Source organism: Scleropages formosus, chromosome 15, assembly GCF_900964775.1.
Source record: "Scleropages formosus chromosome 15, fSclFor1.1, whole genome shotgun sequence".
Lineage (NCBI taxonomy): Eukaryota > Metazoa > Chordata > Actinopteri > Osteoglossiformes > Osteoglossidae > Scleropages > Scleropages formosus.
The window spans coordinates 10,753,154-10,777,123 of NC_041820.1; the positions used below are offsets into that span (position 1 = coordinate 10,753,154).

Genomic DNA, 23,970 nt, shown 5'->3' on the forward strand with positions numbered 1-23,970 from the left:
CTGGAGTGGCTTAAATGTAGGTACTGAGTGTATTTTAAGGAAAAATCCGTAATTTTTCAAAAACAGTTCCATGGAATTAAATAATCGCATCACTGGAAAGATTATTCACTATATTATATACAATCTCACTTCATAGCATAAATGAATCATGAATATGTTGGCGAACGAACCTTATTCGACACAAGAGCGAACAACAGGTACTTAGTTTGGAGGAAAAGTTTATGCTGTCAAAGGCCCTCATCCTTCATTTGATCCTCTGCTATTGTCCCGGGTTCAGCACCCGAGCGTGGAGCTCAGTCTCGAGTCAGGGTTGCTTAGCGACGGCGGCCGGCGTTTGGGAACCACGAGAGGCACTTGACGGACCGAGACGCGCGCGCGTTTGGCCAATAGGACATCTGTCACCCTGGCCGGACCACCAAACCAATTATCTCCCCTTCATGTTTCCATCATTGACGTTACATGGCTCTGACAGGGTTCGGAACCTGTTTGTTGAATGAATGTTATGACACGCGTTTTCATGTTTTAAGTTTTTTTTCTACACTCGTCCTGAGCTCGAGCCGTGTCCAGATGGCCGCCGGCGCTAATCAGCTTTGCCGCGAGACGGAGGACGCGCGCGCCCCGCGTACTCAACGTCTTTAGGTAAGTAAGAGCTCGCTCTTTTTTTCCCCTCACGTTTTCTTTAATAAACGCAGGAAATTGTGATACAATTCAGACGTATCAGCTTAAGATACATATATATATACTATGAAGTAGCCTGTATTTATTTTTGAAACGACTCGGGAGAAACTTTTTTTCTGAAGGGTTTGGAAATTTCGAGCAAACGGGTTTGTCAGCCGTCTCTCTTCTGACACACACGCCGGTCCGGCTGAGGTAAATCAGATGTCCTCGGTTTTTGCATAAAAATAGAAATTATTAATCTTGTTTTCGCCAGAACGAAACAATGAATGTGCTTTATTTTGTGTATTCCACTGCTTTGGCTTTGGGGCCACACCGTAGGGTGCAGTACTAGCAGCGGACTGGATTTTGTGGCACCAGCTGCTGAACAAATAATATAACTTAAGTTAAGGTTAAAGTTTACCCACCTACGCAACTCTTATAATAAGGTGCTGTATTCTTGCACAGTGAGTGACACTAGAATTTATCCGGTATTGAGGGACCAAAATATTATTACTAATAAAAAATGAGTATAATTATAGTACTCAGCTAAGATATGTAGAAATACTGGGGGGGTTGGCTTTCTTCCCATCGCCATCCCACTCTTGTTAGAGACCCACATTCTAGAACAATTACTTGTTCAATCGTAGCTTATTGTATAATTAAGCATATTCCTCCAGTGATATGGGAAAAACATAACATTCAGTAGTTTCTGTGAAACCTGGATGTAATAACTAAAACTTTATGTAGTACTTACATGAAATATGGAAGTTTTCCTTCCATCAAGCATGTCCATGTACTGATATTGTTGTCATTAAAGTGACAGTAACAACCTTTTAGATTGTCCGCTCTGTCGCTTAGCCTAAAAGTAGGCGACAGTGTTTTTTTTTAATGACACACCTTCCCTCTTTTCTTTCCACAGGTTTGACCTGGGTTGTATTCCTCGGGAATCCTGGCTATCATGTGAAGCTTTGGCCTTATTTTGAACATTGTGCAATTAAGCTGTGCGGCCTTAACCCAAGGCATTGGACTGTAAAAATGTCACCTTCGGCATGACCGTCATTACTTATTTAGGGCCGGTAGATCGAGAGGCGACTTCGCTATCGAGAATGATTTGGCTGCTGGTGCAGAGTGGTGTGCTGTTATTGCTTTGTTCCATGAGCTGCTGTATGCCTGCCAGCCACCAGGGCCACTTTCCCAAGCTGGAGAATATCGGGGCCTATAAAACCGTCACCACTGTACCATCCAAATCCACTTGCGGCATTCCGGAGAGAAGCGCTTTCTGTCAGCCAAGCCCAGTCAGAGAGGGTCTCCTAACCTGCTCCCAGCAGTTCTGTGTGCAGGAGTGCCTGTATCGTTCTTCAACACCGCCCTACATAAACCTTTTCGCGACAGGCCTGGGCTCATGTGTGACAGAGGACCCCAACAGCCTGCGGCCAGGGTCCCCACTTGGCTCAGTCAGCCTCATCTTTTGGAACCAAAGCAACTGTTTCACTTCTCCTCATGCCCAGAACCTGGGTCTAATGGGGTCGTTCACTTTAGCCATGTGGCTGAAACCTGAGCAAGAAACTGTAATGTAAGTAGCTTCCTCAGCTGGTACCTACTTAAAAATCAGAGATTCATTGCAGGTGTGACTTTGGCAGTTTACAAGATAAGGAATCTAAGTTGTATCAGTTACAATGCTCTAGAAACTAATTTTTGTCTGTAGCAACTGTGTCTGCTGTTTTGTTTGACATTAGTTTACACCCACAGTTCCTATGTTCTTTTTATGTACCGTGTGTGCATTCTTAATGGAAAGGTTTAACTTAATACCGGCAAAAGTGTGCTAAGGTACTGATCCAAGAAGAGATTAAACTTATCTAATTACACTGCACCATATTCAGTACCATTTCCAGTCACACGATTTTGCTACTTTAATCATATTAAACACAACAAAACTGACAGCTAAATTAGCTCTTAGAATGTTAAATCAAGTAAATTAACTTGGTCAGGGTTCATCTAACCCTACTAGTTTTCTCTTGAACATTTGATATTTTTTGCTCACTTCTAGAAATGTGTTGCACGTTTACCAAACACTAGCCTTTTCAAAATGCTGCTTTGTAAAGTGCTGTATTCTCTTTTTTTTTTTTAATCACACCTGGGACTCGCAATAACCTTGCAAAACTTTACGTACAACATGTTTGTTTTCCAGTGTTGTTTATGTTTTTCCTTTTCAGTTTTTTGAGAAGTGCACAAAACTGCTGGCATGTCATTTTATAGCTTTTTTTTTTTTTTTTTTTTTTTATTTTGGCTTGATTCTTTCTGTAACAGGGAGTTCAAGTTAAAAACATTAGTCCACTGTCTGTTCTAAATACAGAACTATCTAGTATGGAATTGCTTGATTTTTTTTGAAACTCTCAGTTTTGAAAAATAATTCAGAATATTTTTAACAATAGATCCAGCAACGCTGGAATATGTTCCTACTCTGTTTGTGGTACAGTAAAATCGGCAGCTGTGGCCTGTTTACATCAATGAATCAGAATTGCCAGAGTGTTTCGAGGCAAAAAAAAAAAAAAAAAAAATCAGCTCAAAGACTGCTTTGTTTTTCAGAGCAGAAAATTATATAGCTGAGAGCGGGTGATGGGATGAAAGGAATAAAAAGGAAAGGTTTCTGAAGAGGAAAACTCACGACTGTCACAGCATCACACCCTAAGTGCAGATGATGAAAGGGGAGGCACATTTTGTAGGAAATGCAAAATATTTCACACTTCAGTTTAAGTGGTCAGAGCGGCTTTACCAGTTTAATAAGCTTATTGCCTAGCGGAACCTCCTGCTATGTACATGGTGATTAATTCTGTATTTTCAATACACTTGTATCTTCCTGTAATGCCATGCCATTGGGTGCTTAAACAATATTGACACTTTTCAAACAGTAACATTTCAGGGATCGTTAAAATCATATTGTCACTCTTTTCAGAGGTTTGTCCAAACTATAGAAATTAAAATGGATCAGATTCAGTGGATAAAGAATCACATTATTATCTTTTGTGTTTGCCCATGTACCTAAAACTCACAAGTTATTGTCCAAAACAAAACTCCAGTATCTTTTTCAGTCTGTACAGTAAATTGAAAATGATATTTCAGAAAAAATTGTTGTTTAATATTCAAGCTTTGGACATTTAAGGGACACTAATGTTTTTTGTCCTATTATGTTCCTCAGATTCTCTGAAAGTTTGAAGTTCTGTAATACTTTATTGAAATGTGAGTGTACATTTTTCAGTAACGTGTCCTTAATGCTGTTTTGTCTGTTTTGGTATGCATAGGACCATAATTGAAAAGAGCACAGAGGGACGGATGGGGTTTATCCTGACAATTTCACAGGACGCAGTCCAGATTCAGTATAATCACAACAATACTCTGTTAGTCAACCTCACCATGAGGACAAAGGGACGTATTGCTGTGGGCCAGTGGACCCATGTGGCGTTACAGGTAGGCCTCATTGGACTTTACTTTTGTAATGGGCAGCTGATGGAGAGCTGGTTTAAAATTGCAATGTTTGTGAACTGTAAAACACTCAAATATTCCACATTTTGTGGATCTTTTGCTATAGTTATTTAACAATAGGAGGATAATATTTTTCATACATTTGCAAGGATGCCTTCAGCCAGCTAAATGGGAAAATGATAAAAACATGGGAAGTATGACTTTGTGTCTGTGTTCATCATTAATCATCTCTGAAAAGTATTGGTATAAATATTGTAACGAAAACCTAGCAGGTTCATGCTGAACTCATGTCACAACAGATTTCACATCCAGGCAAGATGCATGTATTGAGGGTGCTAATTATAGTGGTAAACATCTGCTTTCCTACAGCTGCAGGGGCAGGGGGGGACACACATGACCCCACCTGTCCTCTTTGTTAATGTATATCACCTGGCTCAGCGAATCACTTCAGTGTGGGGGCCTGGCAGTACAGTAGTCAGTCACATGTACTTCCACAGGGTATTCTGGCAGCAGAAAGGGTGAAATTGGTTCCATTTAGTATAATTTAGAATTTGTGCATGAGGATACATTATCTGGATTTCCTAATGAAGTTAAATAACAGTTGTTATTTGATATTGTTTCTATGACCAAAGTTTGTGTTAAGCCCATGTGACCACAATGTGGTGTTCTTCAGTTGCTGAGCAAATGATTTCATCAAAATGCAGCTTAATTACACATTATAATTTTGTACTTGCCCATTTACCTAGTTTGATATTTCACTAACTCACTGAAGTTCAAGGTTAAATGCTCTGTTCCAGGTTGTAACTGAAAAGGTATTGGTAGTTTAAATCTACGTGTCAGTTAGTTTCAGTATTAGTTCTTCAATAAATATGCTACACAATATCATGTGATTAAAATAACGAATTATACATTAAATATTAGTTACACTGATATTCTGTTATATCACTGAATATCTTGGGTACATCACATCTACAGCATACCCTGTAATACAATGTTACATTGCGGAAGTCTTTTGCTAAAAAATGATTTAGATGTTGTATGATGTCTTATTTTGAGAATGAGACAAGGGAGCATAAAATAATAATGTAACCTTTGCTTGATTAGAAGAATAAGGAATAGAATATCTCTTGAGACTGTGTGGTGGTAGTAGTGAAAATGAAATCCTTAACTTGCAATCATTTAGGTTGCAGGTTGACTTTGGGGACCGGAAACTATTAAATCGTATGATAATGTGCTCTGTCCATTACATTCATTTGTAAAACTGCCTTTTCAGACAGGTGCAGTATATGGTTGTGGCTTGAAGATACATTTTGTCTAGGAGGAATATCATCTGTCACCAGGATATTTGCCAGTGGACTAAATTAACCTATTTTCAGTCATTAACCCTTTTTGACTAGCTCTAGGCCTAAAGGGGGGTGGTGACCTTAAACTGCCATGGTCTTGGACCATAATGTAAACATTATTAATATTAGATTTTTGTCAGTATGTTCTAATTTAGTTCTTCACACCTGCAACTTGGCCATATGTAATACAGGACACAGGATATTTGTATAATTTTTAGGTTACCTTGCTGCTGTGGGTTTCTTGAACAGAAGGACTTGAACGTACAACTTTTTTTTTTTTTTTTTTTACTGGAATTCTCATTACATTGTAACAGCCAGATGTAAAATGAACGTGGACATTTTTTACTGTACTGTCCAGATGGAGGTAAAGCACAATGATCTCCACTGCAAAGTATAAATACCAGTGTACAGTGACACCCAAAAATTAAAGAGCATGGGTGATACTATAGACACAGAGCAAAAAGAGACACATGGTGTGTTAAACAATAAGTGAAATAGTAATGCATGAACGGAACTAATACAGTGAGGCATGGCAAAGATAGGGTGGTACACAGGACCTGGACAGAATCACAAAAGACTGGTGTAAACAGGACAGGAGCTCAGGACTGGAACAGAAGCACACAAAATCAGTAACATGAGAAACCAGTCAGTGAAAAAGAGTCACCAGTTAATCACAGGGAAAGTAGTAAAGAGCTGATCAAGAGTCCACAAACTAGTGCAGTGACTTCACTTCCTTTGTAGGGCTGGAAACTGATCAGGTTAATTGAAAGCAGGTGTGTTGGCTTAATTCTATGGATCTCAGGCGATGCTTCTGGTAGACCTTGGGGCTTTCACACCCTGGAGTCGTGACATATATAAAAAAAAAAAAAATCATGTCTTATTTATTGCTGAAGTGTTTTATTCCGTATGTTAGTATTGTATTATGCTCTGTATGTATTAGCTATAGGGGGTGCGGTGGCGCAGTGGGTTGGACCACAGTCCTGCTCTCCAGTGGGTCTGGGGTTCAAGTCCCGCTTGGGGTGCCTTGCGACGGACTGGCGTCCCGTCCTGGGTGTGTCCCCTCCCCCTCCGGCCTTACGCCCTGTGTTACCGGGTTGGCTCCGGTTCCCCGTGACCCCGTATGGGACAAGCGGTTCTGAAGATGTGTGTGTGTGTGTGTGTATTAGCTATTCTGCACAAGTAACCTTTAAATAATTTGACTGGACTGACCAACATACATTCCTGTTTGTAATTCTTATGTCTTTTTTGCAGGTAGTACTTTGTGGTTATTCTTGTTAAAATGTGTTGATAGTGGCATATTGGAGAAGAGCGGCAAGCAACTGACAAGAAATCTAGGCATATTTTGCCTGTAAAAATCATTTAACCATCAAAATCTGATACACTGGTGAAAAGGAAAAAGAATTCTGTTATTAAATGTTAGTTTCCTGTCCACTATCATTGTAATATCAGGGATAAAACAGCAGCAAAAGAGATCAGTTAGATCTTAGAGAACAGTCGCCCATTCCTCTTTACCTGCCTGCTGGGATGCCAATGAGAATTGACAGTAGGCGGCCCCAGAATGTTTGTAATGTGGCTTACTGTTGATACTCTGTCTCTCAGAGGATGTGTGCCGTAATTGAGATCAAGGAAGTCATAAGTGGCGCTGGAGTTGAGAGGAAAGACATTGTTAAATATCGCCCTCACTGTCTCTTCGGCACGCTTGAGTTAAACCCCACCTTTGTACCACAGTACAGCTGACAAGTTTTGGCAGATCCCAGCACATAAAAGAGCCATAGAGGGGGGAAGTTCAAAATGTAAATTTGGAGACGTAATGGTGACTGAATCCCCCTCCAGGGGCATGGGCTCTCCTCGTGCCTATCGAAGTCAGCATTATCATATCAATGCCCGTCAGAAGTGAGTCATTTACTAGTCAAGTCAAAAAATACACTCTCTATAAATGTTTAAAATCTTGCCATTCTTTCAAGTAAAGGTTGAAATGCTTTTGATTTAACTGACTCCTTCATATTAAAGTCTATATTATCATGAGAGAATCTTGTCCGTTTAATTTTGTGACACGTACAGGGTTTTTATCTCCTTCCTCTTTCTGCTCTTTTGTCTGAGGGGATGTAGAAACACCAGGTGACTGTGTCTGCTGAATGCATGCATTTCTTCATCTCTGCAGAATACACATTTATTAAGAAGGTGCTTTCTCTAAGGGGGGTGCGGTGGCGCAGTGGGTTGGACCGCAGTCCTACTCTCCGGTGGGTCTGGGGTTCGAGTCCCGCTTGGGGTGCCTTGTGACGGACTGGCGTCCCGTCCTGGGTGTGTCCCCTTCCCCCTCCGGCCTTACGCCCTGTGTTGCCGGGTAGGCTCTGGTTCCCCGTGACCCCGTAAGGGATGAGCGGTTCTGAAAATGTGTGTGTGTGTGTGTGTGTGTGTGTGTGTGTGTGTGCTTTCTCTATTCATGGAATAAATGTCTTCCCAATGATGATTCATGTTGTCTTCTTATTATGAAACTACTATGGTGGGTAACTGGTCTATGTCTTGATTATAAATGTTTTGACTATAAGATATATTAAAGCCACCAAAGCATGGTTTTTATCGATCATTATCTAATGTCATTGAATGTAATGTTACTGTTTTGCACAGGACATAACTTTTTCATAATACACAAATTTCATAGGCATATTTCTTAAAACCAGAAACTGTAGTACTGATTTTGTGCTGCCGATGTGCTGTCTTTGCAAGAATTTGCTCAAGGAAATCACAGAACTTAATGAACATTTTCACACATAATTAGTACTTGTGTGAGGGATCTGAGCTGTGGCCTCTCCAGTGTGCTTTTGCACACTGCCACAGAGGAGCAAGATTCCCACTCTCCAGGGACCTTTTGCCAGAATGTGTACATGCCTCATCACTTTTTCTGACCCCCACCCCTTCAATCCCCCTAGTGCAAAGTAGGGCAGCGAGATGGTAGTTGCTGACCCCTCCAGCCAAATAAACACTATAACCAGGGGTGTTCTCAGCGGGCCACAGCATCTCAAGTGCAGACAGGACAAAAATGTCACCGTGATGCACACTGCTGGTTTATGCATTTACGGTTTTCTCATGCAGTGTTGAATTGAAGGGAAAACAATGCTAGGCTTTTACAGGGTTAGGCTTTATTTGAAGAAATCATAACAGTACTTGTGATATTTGGAAAATTCTAACATTATTTGTATTTTAAATTGAAAGAGAGTGGTTTAAGTATCTTGACTTGCTGTTGATGACGTCATGAATTGTAGGTTTTTTAACCTGGAAAACAATACAAAGTTTGACACCACAACACTATGCAATGTGTAATAAACTTTGAATCTACCACTTTGAAATAAAATGCATGGGATGTGGTAGCCAGATCAAATGTTTTCCAGAAGACAGTCCATTTACCATGAGACATTCTGTGCTCTTGACAATGCATAGTATGAACTCCTATAGAGTCTCAAAGTGCATTAGACAATGATAGCAGCAAATCCTTGACAGCATTGTCCATATGGCAGTGTCTATGTATAGAGAAAGTGGTAAAACTACTGATGAACTGCTGTGTATGGTTTAATCTGGTCAGTTGAAGCTTTTATTGTGTGTTTCAGCACATCAGTGTCAGGGGGAATTAAATGCACACCAATAGATGATGGGGGGTGCTGCCTTGGCAAGTTCTGCAAAAGTGTTTCTTCAAATTAGAGTCAAAGGAAATCAGCTTGCTCACAAATAAATCCAGATAGGCCATACTGAGAGGAGCAAATGGGTAATGGCAATAAGTTGAAACAAGGAATTTTGCTGTAAATGACATTGGTCAGAAGGGGGGCGCGGGGGCGCGGTGGCGCAGTGGGTTGGACCGGGTCCTGTTCTCCGGTGGGTCTGGGGGTCGAGTCCCGCTTGGGGTGCCTTGCGGCGGACTGGCGTCCCGTCCTGGGTGTGTCCCCTCCCCCTCCGGCCTTACACCCTGTGTTACCGGGTAGGCTCCGGTTCCCCACGACCTCGTATGGGACAAGCGGTTCTGAAAATGTGTGTGTGTGTGTGTGTGTGACATTGGTCATATTGGATGGGAGTAATGGCATGAGACTAGAAATGTTGCTTTGAGCAAGGTATTGTGGAATCCCGATTTCTGATTGGACAGATGAAATACAGTGTTTGATGCTGTGCCCATGATCTATCATCACCGCAGGTTGAGGGCCTGCCAAATATGGTGGAACTGATTTATGTCAGTTGCATCTCCCCTGTCCTTAGCTGCTGCCTACTTAAAACAAGCGAAAGGTTCAGAGGAAATAGTCTGAGAAAACAAAGCCCTCATTACATCACCTCAGACCTCAGTTTCAGATTATACAACCAGTAGGTGTGTCATACACTTCTGTGAAGCATCTGTAGTCTAGAATGGAGTTGGAGTTCAGTGTGTAATCTATGTGTAAATGACATTGAAAACTGATGTACAGACTATACTATGTGTTAAGACTTACATTTTTTATTCTAGCAATATTTATTCTAAAAACAACATTCTGAAGATTAAACCTGGATCTTATAAAACAATTACCAGTGGATTGTTACCACAGTTAAGGCTATCTTTTCATAATTTCTGCCGTGCCTCTTATTTATTTTTCTTTAATCATCTATGTGCTCCATTTCTTCAGTGTTGCTCAGAATATTTCTGATACCTGCTGAATTAATAACTGAATTAATAACTAAATTAATAACGTTTATATGGTACTTGCACTTCGGCACTTATGTGAGTTAACAACATGGCTAACACCCACAAAGTGAAACGTCACCCCCGGTATTACTAAGAGGTTGCTGTGATTGAGTGGTGTGCTTTTAGAGCTCAACATGCAGTGGGAGAGTTAGTGGGAAAGGGAGTTGGGGGGCTGTTTTAAATAGAGCAGTGGCCTTCTCATTTCAACGGTTGAGCAATAGGGTATACTTTTTAACCTCTCCACCATGATTAATAGCATTAGTGGCAATTAAATCCATTAGGACGTTTTGTACTTGTAAATTTTCATGCAATGTTTTAATCATCTCAGGACTTTCTAGAGGCGTGTGTGGGATCTTGGTAATTGTTATGAGCAAGGTACTTGTTTTAATGAGGGTTAACATTTTTCACAAATCTTTCATAGCTATATTAAAAGTGAAAAAATAGAGCGGAAAAAAGGTGTGACGCATCAAAGGTTGTTAGCAGAAATGATGAGTTTAGGTTTGTCATATCCTGAAAAAGGAAACTAGATATGTGTCCTGCTTAAAGAAAGTCTTAAGACTTATTACCTTTATTAAACTACTGATGTGAAGCTGGACCCATACATTTCAAACTTCTTTCAGTCTAGCAAGACAATTTTCTTTTCTTAAATAAACTGTCATGCTACCTTTAATATATTGTTGCTCTGCTCATACTGGGAAATCTGGCTGATATAAAACATGTATGCGTTAGGCTAGTAATTGTATCTATAGTGTACTTGAGTAGAACAAATGTGTTTCTCTCATGGCTGTGTTAATGTGATAAAGGGAAATTGGCTGTTCATCAGACCTCTGCAGGGGAGAGACAGGGAGAAAAGAGGCCTCGCTTTTGGTGGTACACTACCATCAAGGGCCCACCTCTTTGCAGGTTATATTTCATGTGTCAGCAGGTGTTGGCCGAACGTGTCGTGGGAGACGTGTGATAATGTAACAAATTGCAAATAGGTAAACATTTTTGCTTCATTTAAATGATAAGAGTTAGTCACCAAGAGGCTTGGTTACGAGGGATAAATAAAACATCCACCTCGTGCCTTCGCCGATAGAGGGGCTGCCTCCTGCCATTATCTGTGGAGCTGTTAAAGGGGGATTGCTCTGCTGATACCCTCATCTTTAGCAGAATATTTTCCTGTGCCCGTGACAGCTCCTCTCCCACCGAAATGGAAAGTGTTTTATCATGGAATGGTTTGTCACTCAAGCAGGATGGACTTGTTCCTACTGTGGTGCAAAGGAGGGCTGTTATTTTCTCTTTTAATGGCTGGGTTAGCAGAGCTAGTTGGGCATTGCTTTGTTGGAGGAGAAAGAAGTTTCTAATCAAGAGGGATCAATGGTAACCAGATGTAACAACACCAGTTTGCTGTTTCCTAACTGTAGCTGTAACTTTGTATGGTATGTTGTACCAGAAGCAAATCCATTAATGTGCTGTGTAATAATTTAAGCCTGGAATATATTGTTATGTGTTTATATATTGTTTTCTATGTGTTTCCACCTTCAACATTATTTCTTACTTTGTGAATTTTTGCTGCAGTGATGGCACATTGATATTGAGTTAAAAAAATGTTTTCAGATACAGGCTTTGTTTCTGGTACAGTACTGTACAGCACAGTGTAGCCAACAGCATCCAGCACCAGACTAACAAAAGGAAAAATTACTTCACTCTTTCATTCATGTGAAAAGCGTTTGTAAGATGAAAAAGGAGCACATGATTTTGTACACAATTTTAACACACATACACACACACACATTTTCAGAACCGCTTGTCCCATACAGGGTCGCGGGGAACCGGAGCCTACCCGGCAACACAGGGCGTAAGGCCGGAGGGGGAGGGGACACACCCAGGACGGGACGCCAGTCCGTCGCAAGGCACCCCAAGTGGGACTCGAACCCCAGACCCACTGGAGAGCAGGACTGTGGTCCAACCCACTGCGCCACCACACCCCCTCACAATTTTAACATTTGTCATTAATTTTGACTCAAGAATCGGTGCCCAGCTGCCCAGGTGGAATTTCTCCTTTAATGTCAAGTGATAGGATTTCAGTCCAAGCACACAAAGTAGCGCTGTGAGGTAAAGACATGGGAAAAGGAACAGTCAGAGGTACCACTCGAACACTGTGAAAGTGAGGTTACAGGGTCAACCAGCAGCACCAGCAGGAATGAAAGAAAGTGACCTCAGATCATATGATGGTGCAATCAAAGCACTGCCAATAACTTCTGTAATAAAAGGTTTTGGGCTTTATTTTTGTTATTTCATTGCTTAGGTAATGTTGTGTCCAGAGTGACTTACAATTTTATTCGTGTATCAAATAAAAAATAAAGAGTTGCATCTTGAAGGCTGTTGGTTCAAGCCCCATTGCCTACCAATTCTATGGAACAGGTGAGAAGCATTCTTATTTTGAATTGCTCATGAGGAACACCACATTTTTAGTTTCAGATTAAGTGTACATGGAGACAAGTAAAACAGGACAAAATGCAACCAATGTTAAGCAACAGGTGCTGCATTTCATTCAGCTGAGGCCAACTTGTTATTTTAAAACTGACAATTTAAGAGTGAATATTCATTTTCAGGGGTATATCAGAAGTTGTTCTTTTTCAGGCATTTAATGTTTCAATAGCCTTTTTCTTAATTTGTGATATTAAACACTTTAACTCTGTAAATTGAAACAAATCATGTGTAAATATTAGGGATGGCTGGTAGTGTAGTGTTTAGAGCTACTGCCTTTAGACTTAGTGGTTGCAGGTTTAATTCCCCACCTCTGTCTGTAGTACCCTTGTGCAAGGTACTTACCCTAAAATTGCTCCAGTAAAATTACCCAGCTGTTTAAATGGGTAAATACCTTAACATTGTAAGTTTCCTTGGAGAAAAGTGTCAGTTAAATGAATAAATGCAAATTTACTCTTAGCCAATATGCCCCCCCCCCCCCCCATAGCGTACATTTGCAGCTCCTGACTGCAATACTAAATCACACGTAACTTCTACTTAGTGTTTGCTGTCAATACACTTTAATGGCAACACTCAAGTCTGTTGTTGGTAAACACTAATTACTACTCACAGTCATCCCAAGTGTTTCAGTTTTTTCCGTCTGTGTAACAGTTTATTTATTACATAAATTATCTGATGGAAAATGGCTTTATGTTGAAAAATTATTCGTATGATCTCCCGAATCAGCGGTCACCATTACCTTTTCTTTTCTTAGTATATGACAACAGTGATTTAGCCAGATCAGTTAAATCTAAGGTGACATGATTCTAAAATGAACATTGTTACATAAGGAGGAAAATGAATTGGTGGTATTGTGGTACACTGCAGGCAAATCCTGTGCTCATCAGCATTGCTGTTTTATCATTTTGAAAGCTGAGAATGGCTTTTAAAATGTCAGCATCATTCTGCAGTAAGTTACTAAAAGCTTTTCAGAGACAGTAGCCAGGTAGTAATCTGTTTTTTTTTTTTTTTTTTTTTTTTTTTCCCCAGGCTGTTGGAAACATGTCTGTCCTTCCTTGTTTAGAAGGCCTACAGTCAGAGGCTGATCTCAGGCATTCACAAACAGGAGGATATGTCTTTTGAACATATGGCATTGAATGAAGTGTCCCATTGATGTTCTGATTTCATTTTTTGGGTTATTTCACATTTGGATTGAGTAGCCTGTTTACTTTTGTGTTGTGGAACAGGTTTTAAAAACAATGAATTCATCTTGGAATGAACTTTGTACTCATCTTGTCATGTTGTAAATTGATCCATATTCCATCAAACTGCAGAATCTCAAGACCAAAATACTCAGGGCTACCTGAATAGTGTACATCATTTAGGATTTGTTGTTATCCATTCATTTAGTTGCTTTTCTTTGTGAGTTACAATGTTAGGTTTATGTTCTAAGCAAGCCACTTAACATTGTTTACCCCTTTATACAGCTGCATAGTTTTCAGTGAGGCAAAAAAGGCAAGATACCTTGCTCTGGGTTACCACAGCAGGAGGTAGGATTTGAACCCAGGTCCTTTGACTGCAAGGTTACAGCAACTACTACTACACTACCTGCTGTCTCATGTTGTACCAGGACCAAAGAACTCCTGATTTATTTATTTATTCAGAACTCATCAAGCACAATTGCCTCTTGGTTTGATCTGAATGTTTGAGTTGCTGTAGCATTCTTAAGACCAGTTTATGTCATCAGATTGGCAATTGCAAATGATATGTGGACCTAGATGGTGTCCATAAAAAACATATTTCAGACAGTGCTGCAAGAGAGAGTAGAAAGAAGAAAAAAGTCTGCTCCCAAAAACTGACAATGGAGCACTGGGCCAGATTTCAAAGGACCAAACAGCGGCTAAATAGGGTGAAGAGTTTCAGAATTCATTTACATCACTCTGACGTGGCCTCAGATCTCATGCAGCGAGTCATTGGCTGGTTTGAGATTCCGAGAGTGGTCTCCGTAGTCTTCAATCAGCCGTCATGAAAGTCTTTCGGCTTAAGTATCCTCCAGACAGACAGTTGTCTCCTGTTGCCTTCATCTTAAAGGAATTTTTTGGTAGACTCATTTCCAAGCACCTTTTAACTTCTAAAAGGCAGCAGCGATAGAACATACAAATGCGATGGAGGGGACTTTATCTGTAGAGCACGGTACACAGTAGACAGGCAGGATAGGAACAGCGCATTAAAGTTTAGACCCATAAATATTTTTTTTGGAGTGGAACTTGCAATTGAGTTTGTGCTTATCTTACCATTCTTTTAAATATTCTTAGTTTGGGGCATTTGTCTTTTGTGGTGACATATGCTTTTGAAGATTTTTTTTCTAATCACCTGAGGTAAACTTTGGGGACTAAGATAATTCTTTATCTTTGGAATAATTATTTTTTCGTTTCAGAAAACAATAAACATTTAGAAGCTTTTGTGCGGCATGTTCAAAATACTCTGGCATGCTCACTATATCTCAAGTTTTACCTTTACCTAATTCCATTTATTATGCAAGACAGTTCATACATTACAGTGTAAAATTACAGATATGGGTGAATATGGGATGTGCAGTCTTTTTGTATACAAATACATAATATTCCATTTTTAGCATTACTATAACCAACTCAATAATATTAATTGAAGTTTGATTTCACCACCTATTATGGACTGCCTTTGAAGTCATGCAGTTTAGGCAAGCGCTTGGTGAGAAATCTCAATTACTGTCATAGTACAAAGGTTGTGTGCTGAATATGTGAACAAATTCCATACTATATAAGGTTGAATTAGACAGTCTTTTGTTTTGGAGGATGTGTCCTTCTGTCTGTTTTTCCCTTATAATTTGAATCTTGCTTTAAAGAGCAATGTGTCATCATATTAAATTAATGAGATCAATCAACACTATGTAGCATCTACAGCAGATGCAAGGACAAGCCAGCACAGAAGTTAATTCACCAACAGGCTCATGGGTATTCCCTTTTTTCTTTGTGCAAAAATTAATGTACCAGTGTTCATACACAGGGAGCGTTACATCTGTATGTCATATTTTCTGGAGTAGCATGCATACAAAGAGTGAGTGGAATGCCTACCGAGTCCCCTCCTGTCACAGGTGCATGATACGAGCATCAGTCTCTTCCTGAATGGCCTGGAGGAAGACAACACAGCGTTTGACACACAGTTTCTGCCAGGACCAATCAAAGATCTCATCACCGATGCAGCCATGAGGATAGGACAGACATTTAATGGTAAGATAATCTAAAACAAAATTTACTGGTAATATTGGCTTGGTTGGCACTTGTGTAAAGTAAGGAGGAGAAAAATACAATATCTTCAATAACTGGTTTTTCCAAGACAATATACATTATCAGTCAGCACACAACATCATGGTGCAATGTAAATTCTTTACTTAGTAACAGATATTTATATATCTAGCTTATAGTAATCATGTAAGTACATAGAAGTACATCACAGAGAAATAGTGAGTATACAGTTTTAACAAATGCCTCTCTTATTTGCAGTAAAGTATCAAACATCAGATAATATGTGCACATGACAGTAGGTTTTCCCTCACTCAGTATTTTCAGTGTTTACTTTTACCCAAATAATACTTGTCAGCCCTTTTCACTTATGTTTAACGCTGTTTACAAAAATAGTCTCTATATTTACAGAAATAGTCTATTCTATATCTGTGACAATTGTTAACATGGAAGAGAGTGCCGGATCCAAAACCAGGGCTCTGGGTTGTCTGGGTTTCATGTCTCGCTCTCCCAGATGTTGACAAAGAAAGGCCTGGCAGCTGCAGTGAGAACTTGCAGTGTGGAGAGCTGCGGATCTGCAAAAGAAACCACCAATCAAAAGAGAAGCTTCCATGCCACGCAACTCTTGTAGAGCTCCCATGCGCTGATCTCTCATTGACCCCTTTAGCCATATGTCTGCAGAAAAGATGAAATGCTCTTTGGACCTGTTAGTTTAGTCAGTTTTCTTATTTAATTTTATTTATATTTAATTTCTGCAGCAATAAGAAGCTAATGACTCTGCAATGAAATAATGACCTACCCCACTGAAGAGTTTAATGACTTAATGCAGAGACTTATATGGTTCTCATAAAGTATCTTATAATATTACTTTAGCCCTTCATTCTGTACCACACACACATTGTCTGAAACTGCTTGTTCCAAGCGGGTTTGCGGCAAACTGGAGCCTAACCCAGCAACACAGGGCGCTAGGCTGGAGGGAGAGGGGACACACCGGATGCCAGTCTGCCGCAAGGCACTCCAAGCAGGACTAGAACCTCAGACCCGCCACACACCTGGCCAAGCCTGCTGCGCCACCACGCCCCCCCATTCTGTATTGTATTTTATTAAGTGCAATAAAATGTGATATATAATACATAAACCACATACATACACATGCATCTTAACACTTCATATCACAACCAAATTCAAATGGCTGCAGCTCAGTGTGTCCAGAGATTAGGTTACTTTTGAACTTAGCATTAGAAAGCACAAGACACACACACACACATTTTCAGAACCGCTTGTCCCATACGGGGTCGCGGGGAACCAGAGCCAACCCGGTAACACAGGGCATAAGGCCGGAGGGGGAAGGAGACACACCCAGGACGGGACGCCAGTCCGCCGCAAGGCACCCCAAGCGGGATTCGAGCCCCAGACCCACTGGAGAGCAGGACTGAAGCACAAGACATGCAATCTAAATGATTTTGAGCAAGGTATGATTGTTGGTGCCAGAAGTAGATGTTCTAGCATCTCAGAAAGAGCCACAATCCAAGAATTTTTTCTCTCTACAAAAGTTTAGAGAGAATAGTGCAGTTAAGAAAAAACCTCCACTAAGCTGCACTTCTGTGGGCAAGAACACCTTGTTAATGAGAGAGATCATAGGAGAATGGTCAAATTCTTTAAATCTACCAGGAAGGGGGTGGAAAAACAACAACTCTGTGCAGAGTGGTGTCCAAAAAGGCGTTAAACAAAATACTTAAACCTTGAAATAGATGAGCAAAAGCAGCGAAAGATTGTCGGTTTTATCTCAGGTAAGCTCAAAACAAAAAGAGGAGGTTCCTCTGGACATGCATTCCTCAACACTGGACAACTGAGGACTGGAAAAAAAAAAAAAAAACATTGCCTGATCTATCAAATCCCAGTTTCTGTTCCGACATGCGGATAACAAGGTCAAAAATTGGCGTGAAAAAACAAAAAAAAAATCCCATCCTGGCTGATATCAGTGGTACAGACTGGTGGTGGTGTTGTAATGTTTTCATTGCCAGATAAGCCTTGTTTGAATGCCAGTAAGGTACCAAAACATTGCTGGTGAGTATGTGCATCCTTTCAAAACCAGTTAAGTCTTCCTCAGGCTGATACTTCCAGCCAGAGAATGTGCCATGTCACAAAGCTTTTACTCCAATGCCAGCACAGTCCCTCCTCTCAAACTAGTAGAGCATCTTTGGGATGAGATGGAGTGCAAAATTAGCAGAATGAATTTCCTACTGAAACATCTTGAAAATGGTGTGAAGCTGTCAATCCAGCATGGATCAACAACCGTTTAGAATGTCTTCAGCACCTTGTTTCAGAATTTGTGCTACTATGGCAACAAAAGAGGTCCTATCCAGTACAAGGTGTAACTTAAATACTGACCACTGTGTCTGTGTATCCCTGTGTGTTATTTGTTAATAAGTAAAAAAAAATTAGTAGCATAGCACTGTAAGCCCCTTTAAAGAAAAGCCTCATCTAAATGAATAAATTAAAATAAATGCACATCTATATGCAACATACATCGACATTGCAAGTTGCATATGTCAGATCCTCACCATTCAACATAATAACATTAATAACTTTTCCACCTCAGTTACTGCACCTTGATGTTTCTATGTTATTGTTGTTTTTGTGCTAGCTGTTCCTGTCATGTGCTCCTTTATACGTGCAGCATCCTTCCTTGCGGATGATTTTTTTTCATCGTATTCACAGTCGATACGGCTGAACCTTGTTCCCGTGCTATAGACGATAATCTGTGTCCACCCTATACTTCCTTATTATTTTCAATTTCATCTCCAAACTGATTGCTGTACGCTTGCAAGACGGTTCTCGTTTTCCTTCAAGTCCACGTTTACCACAAGGCATTGTGAATAAATGAATGGGTAAAAAAATATGGCTACGCCAACTTGCGCTTAACGTATTTTAGATGTTTTGCATAAGCGCTGACCTTAAATAATGTGTATGCAGGAAATTTTTTACGGAAATCTGCATTTACATAAGTCAAATTTACGTAAGTAGAGGGGTGTCTGTGTATGTATTATACATATATATAGTATATATATACAGATTTTTATATCAGTTTTATATATATTATATATATATATATATATATATATATATGGAGTTATTAAAGTCCATAATGCACTTGCTTCAACCACTGTGGAACCTGCTTCAACTAAATGAATAAATAAATACAAAGTGAGATAATAGATATCGCTAGAATCAGGCTATTATACTTGTGTAAGAGCTACTGTGTATTAACCTTGAAGATGAGCTGAAACTGTATACAAGTGAAAAAGACAGACGCCTTAGAAGTGTGTCTGTGGCAGAAATAAAGGTACTGATAAGCTAATCCGGTGGTTTCTATGGATAGTACAAACTGTCTGCAGTAAGTGCCATTGACCTTTCTTTTCTAGGGCTCAATCAGTTCATTGGAAGGATGCAGGATTTCAGATTTTATCCAGTGACACTTACTAACAGGTCTGTGACATGCTTTTAAAGACCTGATAAGCATTCATGGAAATAAAGACCAGAAATACTTAAATGCATGTGTCAACTGTGTAAAAACAGTTAAGCATGAAAATTATAGTATATCAAATTTAAACATATGAATACATTTATATGTATGTGTGCCGTGTGTTTTCCATCTTAGAGAAATAGTGGAGGTGTATTCAGGCCAAATGCCACACCTTCACACCCAGGCAGAATGCCGTTGTCCCCCCAGCCATCCAAGAGTGCACCCCCTAGTGGAGCGCTACTGCATCCCCAACCATGCTGAGGATACCACCAACAACCGTGTCCTGCGGCTCCGCCCAGATGCCCACCCCCTCCACTACATCAATGACAATGACATTGGTACCTGCTGGGTGTCATCAGTCTTCTCCAGCCTGGACCAGCTGGACCAGGGTATCACCATTAGCTTTGACCTGCAGAATGGAGAGTACCAGGTAAGGTGCAGTTGAACTAACCTATAATCTCTTTGGCACTCATAGATACAGAGTGATGAAATTTAGCAGTGATTTAATTAATGAACGGAAACTGTATTATTATATTGTGTTGTGGGACTGGTTCTATCTTAGCATAAATGGGTGTCAATTCTGGTGCTCAAGAATCCATAAAAATTTCTACCTTTAAAATTCATGTTAATTACCTTTTTTCTTTTTAGCGGAATTCTCCTTGTGTAGGGTTTTTCAGGAACACATTACCTTTGTAAAGCGGGGAAACACTGTCCGTCTGTGTGTAAATAATCTGACTGTATTGTATTTGCATTCTATCTTTCTCGCTGCACCTGTGTTTCTCTCAAGGATAATCTTTAGATTGAAGCACTGGTTTTATCTCCTTTTCAGTTAAGCACACCAAAACGGACACAGTTTTTGTGTCTTGCAAGTTCTGAAATCACCAGCTGGATTTAAGCAGAAGAGTAAAGACAGTGTCTGAAAGAACTGTAGATTTTGGGCCATGTAACCAGCGAATTCTGTCTTGCGCACTCCCTCTCAACTCTGCTCAGTTTTTCCAGATTAAACTGAGAGGCCTGCCATTGAGAAGCGCTTTAGCTATTCAAAGCGCTGACCAGTTTTACAAACCTTTGGAATTAGATGGCAGTGACAGCACAAAACAGTAAGGTTCTCAAGCTGCTCTTCACAGTGAAAAGAGGCTCGCAGCGTTGGCAGCGCTTTGACTGTAGTGGTGCAGATAATAGATTATCCACCGCTCTTTAGTGCTTCACGCACATTCCTCCTTCATCCATTTCCACGCTTCACTTTTTGCAGGTTTTCTATGTCATCCTACAGTTCCTGAGCCCGCAGCCTGAAGCGGTGCGGATTCAAAGACGGACGAGCCGTGGCTCTGACTGGCTAGACTGGCAGTACTTCGCCAGGAACTGCAGCATCTTTGGGATGGAGAACAATGGGCTGTTAGAGCGGCCGGACTCTGTCAACTGCCTTCAGTTTCCCAGGTACCACATGCTTCAGTCATGGCACTTCCTGTGTTTGTTATTAAAGTGCAACACACAGCAATGGATTTGCTTTCAGTTAATATGGCCAGTTTTAGTGGCCAGTCTTTGTAATTAGCAGGTTTATTTTTCATACTTTTCAGCAGTATGTTTTGAGTTCAAAATTTTTTCTATATTTCATTATTTATTTTAGTATTCTTTTCTGAAAGTTTAAGCACATACTTTTTCTTTGTAATTGATAACATCATTTTTAACTAATACCATTCATTTCTTCAATGACAGCTGTGCTCTAAATATATATACAAGTATAAGTAAAAAGTCTCCACAGTAATGTTTATAAAATAATTGTCTGGTATATAAATATTACATTTTCAACCCTTGGGGTAATAAAGTAAATTTAAATTCTTGAATATTTTGGTTTCTGACACTTACAATCCACAAATAATGTTTTGTCCTTGGGAAGCCTGCTGTAACATGCCTTTACAAAGAGGCATATCTAAGACATAGTATGTCAAATAATAAAGTGTTTTAAGGAAAACAGGTACTATCTATAAACATTTCAGCTGCCTGTCTTCTTTGTTGTGCATTTCTTAAACACAAAAAAATAATGTTGGTTGTACCTAAAAGCTTGCACTCAGTTTTTTGTGCTTTTCCTGATTTTTCCTGATGTTTTTAGTTTTTTTTAATCGGTCAAATTCCGTGTGAAAAATTCATGAAATTTCTTATAGTAGAGGAGAAATTAAACGGATATGAAGTGCTCCTCAGGACGGATCTGAGGCGTTTCCATTAAGAACACACTGTCAATTAATCAGTTGATGAATAATTTAAATAAATTTATAGAGGAAATAATTCCACTGATTGCAGTTTGTTTTATTAGTCGAACCCAGCGTATTAAAATAATGACACAACATGATTCATGAACACAAATAACAATAAATATTAATTGCAGAAAACCATTTTTTATAATTTAAGGCAAATTTAGATAAATGACAGATTGGAGGCTTGGTGTAAATGAATGCGAACAAGAACTGTTGTTTGTTGCTGGTAAGTATTACAGAAAAGCTTGATGGCAAATGTGTTTAATGTTATGATTCATTTTTTGCTACTAAAATAATTGAACATTTTAAACTATTCAAAATTGTGTGACAAAATACAGCATATTAACTGATGTTAAGAACTGTAATTGTAACTTTTGGATAGTTTGCAACAAAATTTCTCTGTGTCTGTCTGTTTCTGTGAACCTCATTAACCACAACTGTGAGGAATATTTGTCACATTCAAAACCTTGGCTGTTTTGTATGTGATTTCAGAGAAATGACATGTCAGTCCCCAGGCCATCCTGGCATCTCATACAGTTCTTGTCAGTTGTTGCTTGCTGGCCAGTTAGACAGGCACCAAGCACTGCCAGTGTGAGTGAGCATCAAGTTACAGATCATGAGCTATAGTCCTGTGAGAGGTACACAGTGAATGCAGTGTTTGTCTCACTTTCTTTTCTGCACTATGCCACAAAATACAAATTTAGTTTTTGATTTTCAGATCCTGACAAATTATCTAATATTCCTATTCTTGCTGCCGTTGCCAATATTTTCACAATAATTTTTCATTTTTTTGAAACCTGTGTCCTGTATTTTTATGTCTCATTCTGTTCGATTTTGTATTTCTTTTTTAAACTTGGGGAAAAGGTGCTATTTGTTGAGTTTACATAGGGAATGTGTGCGTGTAATTTTGTATGGTGTGACTGAATAATGCAGTAGAGAATGTACCTGTCTTCTCTGGAGGAGCAGAGTAGAGTTCTTAGAACCTGAGAAGGTCTCTCATATGCTGTTAACATAGGTGATGAGCCAGGCAGCTATCGACATGCTCTCTGTGTGCTGGTGAATGTGTGATTGATGTTCTGGTCCCTTCCTGTGCAGTGAAGCTCCATTCTCACGTGGGAATGTGACATTCAGCCTGTTGACTCCAGAGCCTAACTTGCGGCCGGGATACAATGACTTCTACAACACACCAGCCCTGCAAAACTTTGTGAAGGCCGCCCAGGTGAGGATCCACCTCATGGGCCAGTACCACACCAGAGAACCCCATGTGCACTTCCGCCATAGGTACTATGGTGTGGACGAAATCACCATCAGTGGCAGGTAGGCACAAGTTCATTGCCAAGCACAGTTTCTGTACTTCTAATACCAACAGCTTCAGCTAAACACCAATAACATATTGAAGACAAACTTTTAAAAATAAAGTTTGGGGAATGTTGTCTGAGACAATATAAAAACTGATACATTTATGATACCTACCCAAGTTGAGCAATATTTTTAAATATACCGATATTTATGCTATTAAAGGGTAATACTTAACATATACTGAATTTCCATTAGTGATTAAGGTTGTGTTTACAGAAGAAGCATGATAGCATTTCTTATAAAATCATAATGGCTTACTTACACCAATGTATTTGTTGCAGTAGCACATAATATAAAACTAATCATAGAAAAGTAAGAGTTTTTTACTCATAGTTTAGTCATTCCCCAATATATATGCTGACATTGGTTTAAAAAATACTCAACTTGTTCTTGACAGAGCTCTAGCAAAAATGTTTTGGAAAGTGAACCTGATCTCTCCATTGCTCTAGATATTTATCAAAGGTCAGAGAAAAGAAAGAATAAGAACAAAGGCTGCGGGTAACCGGGTCTGACTCTCTTTGTCACCTGACACAGTTGTATGGGCGGTAATGTGTTTGTTTATAGTTAGTTTAGCTGTTATGGGGCAGTTTTTGTGTGTCTTGTGTCTGTTTCACAGTTCTCCAGCTGGGAGGCCTTTTCTTTTCTCTGTAAATACTGAATATAATTTATTGTGTTATCAGTGCTTACATTATTTCCCTCTCTACTCCACCAGTTTGGGATCAAACCATTGACGATGAGGGCTTGACATTATAATCCCAAACATGGGTTTAAACATTTTTCTTCTTTCCTTAGACTAATTACACATACACACACACACACACACACTGTCTGAAACCGCTCATCCTAAACAGGGTCGCGGTGAGCCGGAGCCTAACCTGGAACCAGGGCGGGGGCGGTTTTGGGGTGGTTGGGGGGGACACAC

At 39.8% G+C, this 23,970-nt stretch overlaps 1 protein-coding gene across 1 annotated transcript in view; it reads left to right on the forward strand.

Moving 5' to 3' along the window:
- The first annotated feature begins 1,659 nt into the window (after window positions 1-1,659).
- Window positions 1,660-23,970, forward strand: part of ush2a (Usher syndrome 2A (autosomal recessive, mild)) — a 195,942-nt gene continuing 173,631 nt past the window's right edge. Inside the window, exons 1-7 of the mRNA XM_018726893.2 lie at window positions 1,660-2,230; window positions 3,957-4,122; window positions 15,764-15,899; window positions 19,337-19,400; window positions 19,573-19,867; window positions 20,690-20,874; window positions 22,785-23,006. Of these exons, the coding sequence (XP_018582409.2) occupies window positions 1,707-2,230; window positions 3,957-4,122; window positions 15,764-15,899; window positions 19,337-19,400; window positions 19,573-19,867; window positions 20,690-20,874; window positions 22,785-23,006 (1,592 nt within the window). The 5' untranslated portion in view covers window positions 1,660-1,706. The remainder of the gene's footprint in view (window positions 2,231-3,956; window positions 4,123-15,763; window positions 15,900-19,336; window positions 19,401-19,572; window positions 19,868-20,689; window positions 20,875-22,784; window positions 23,007-23,970) is intronic.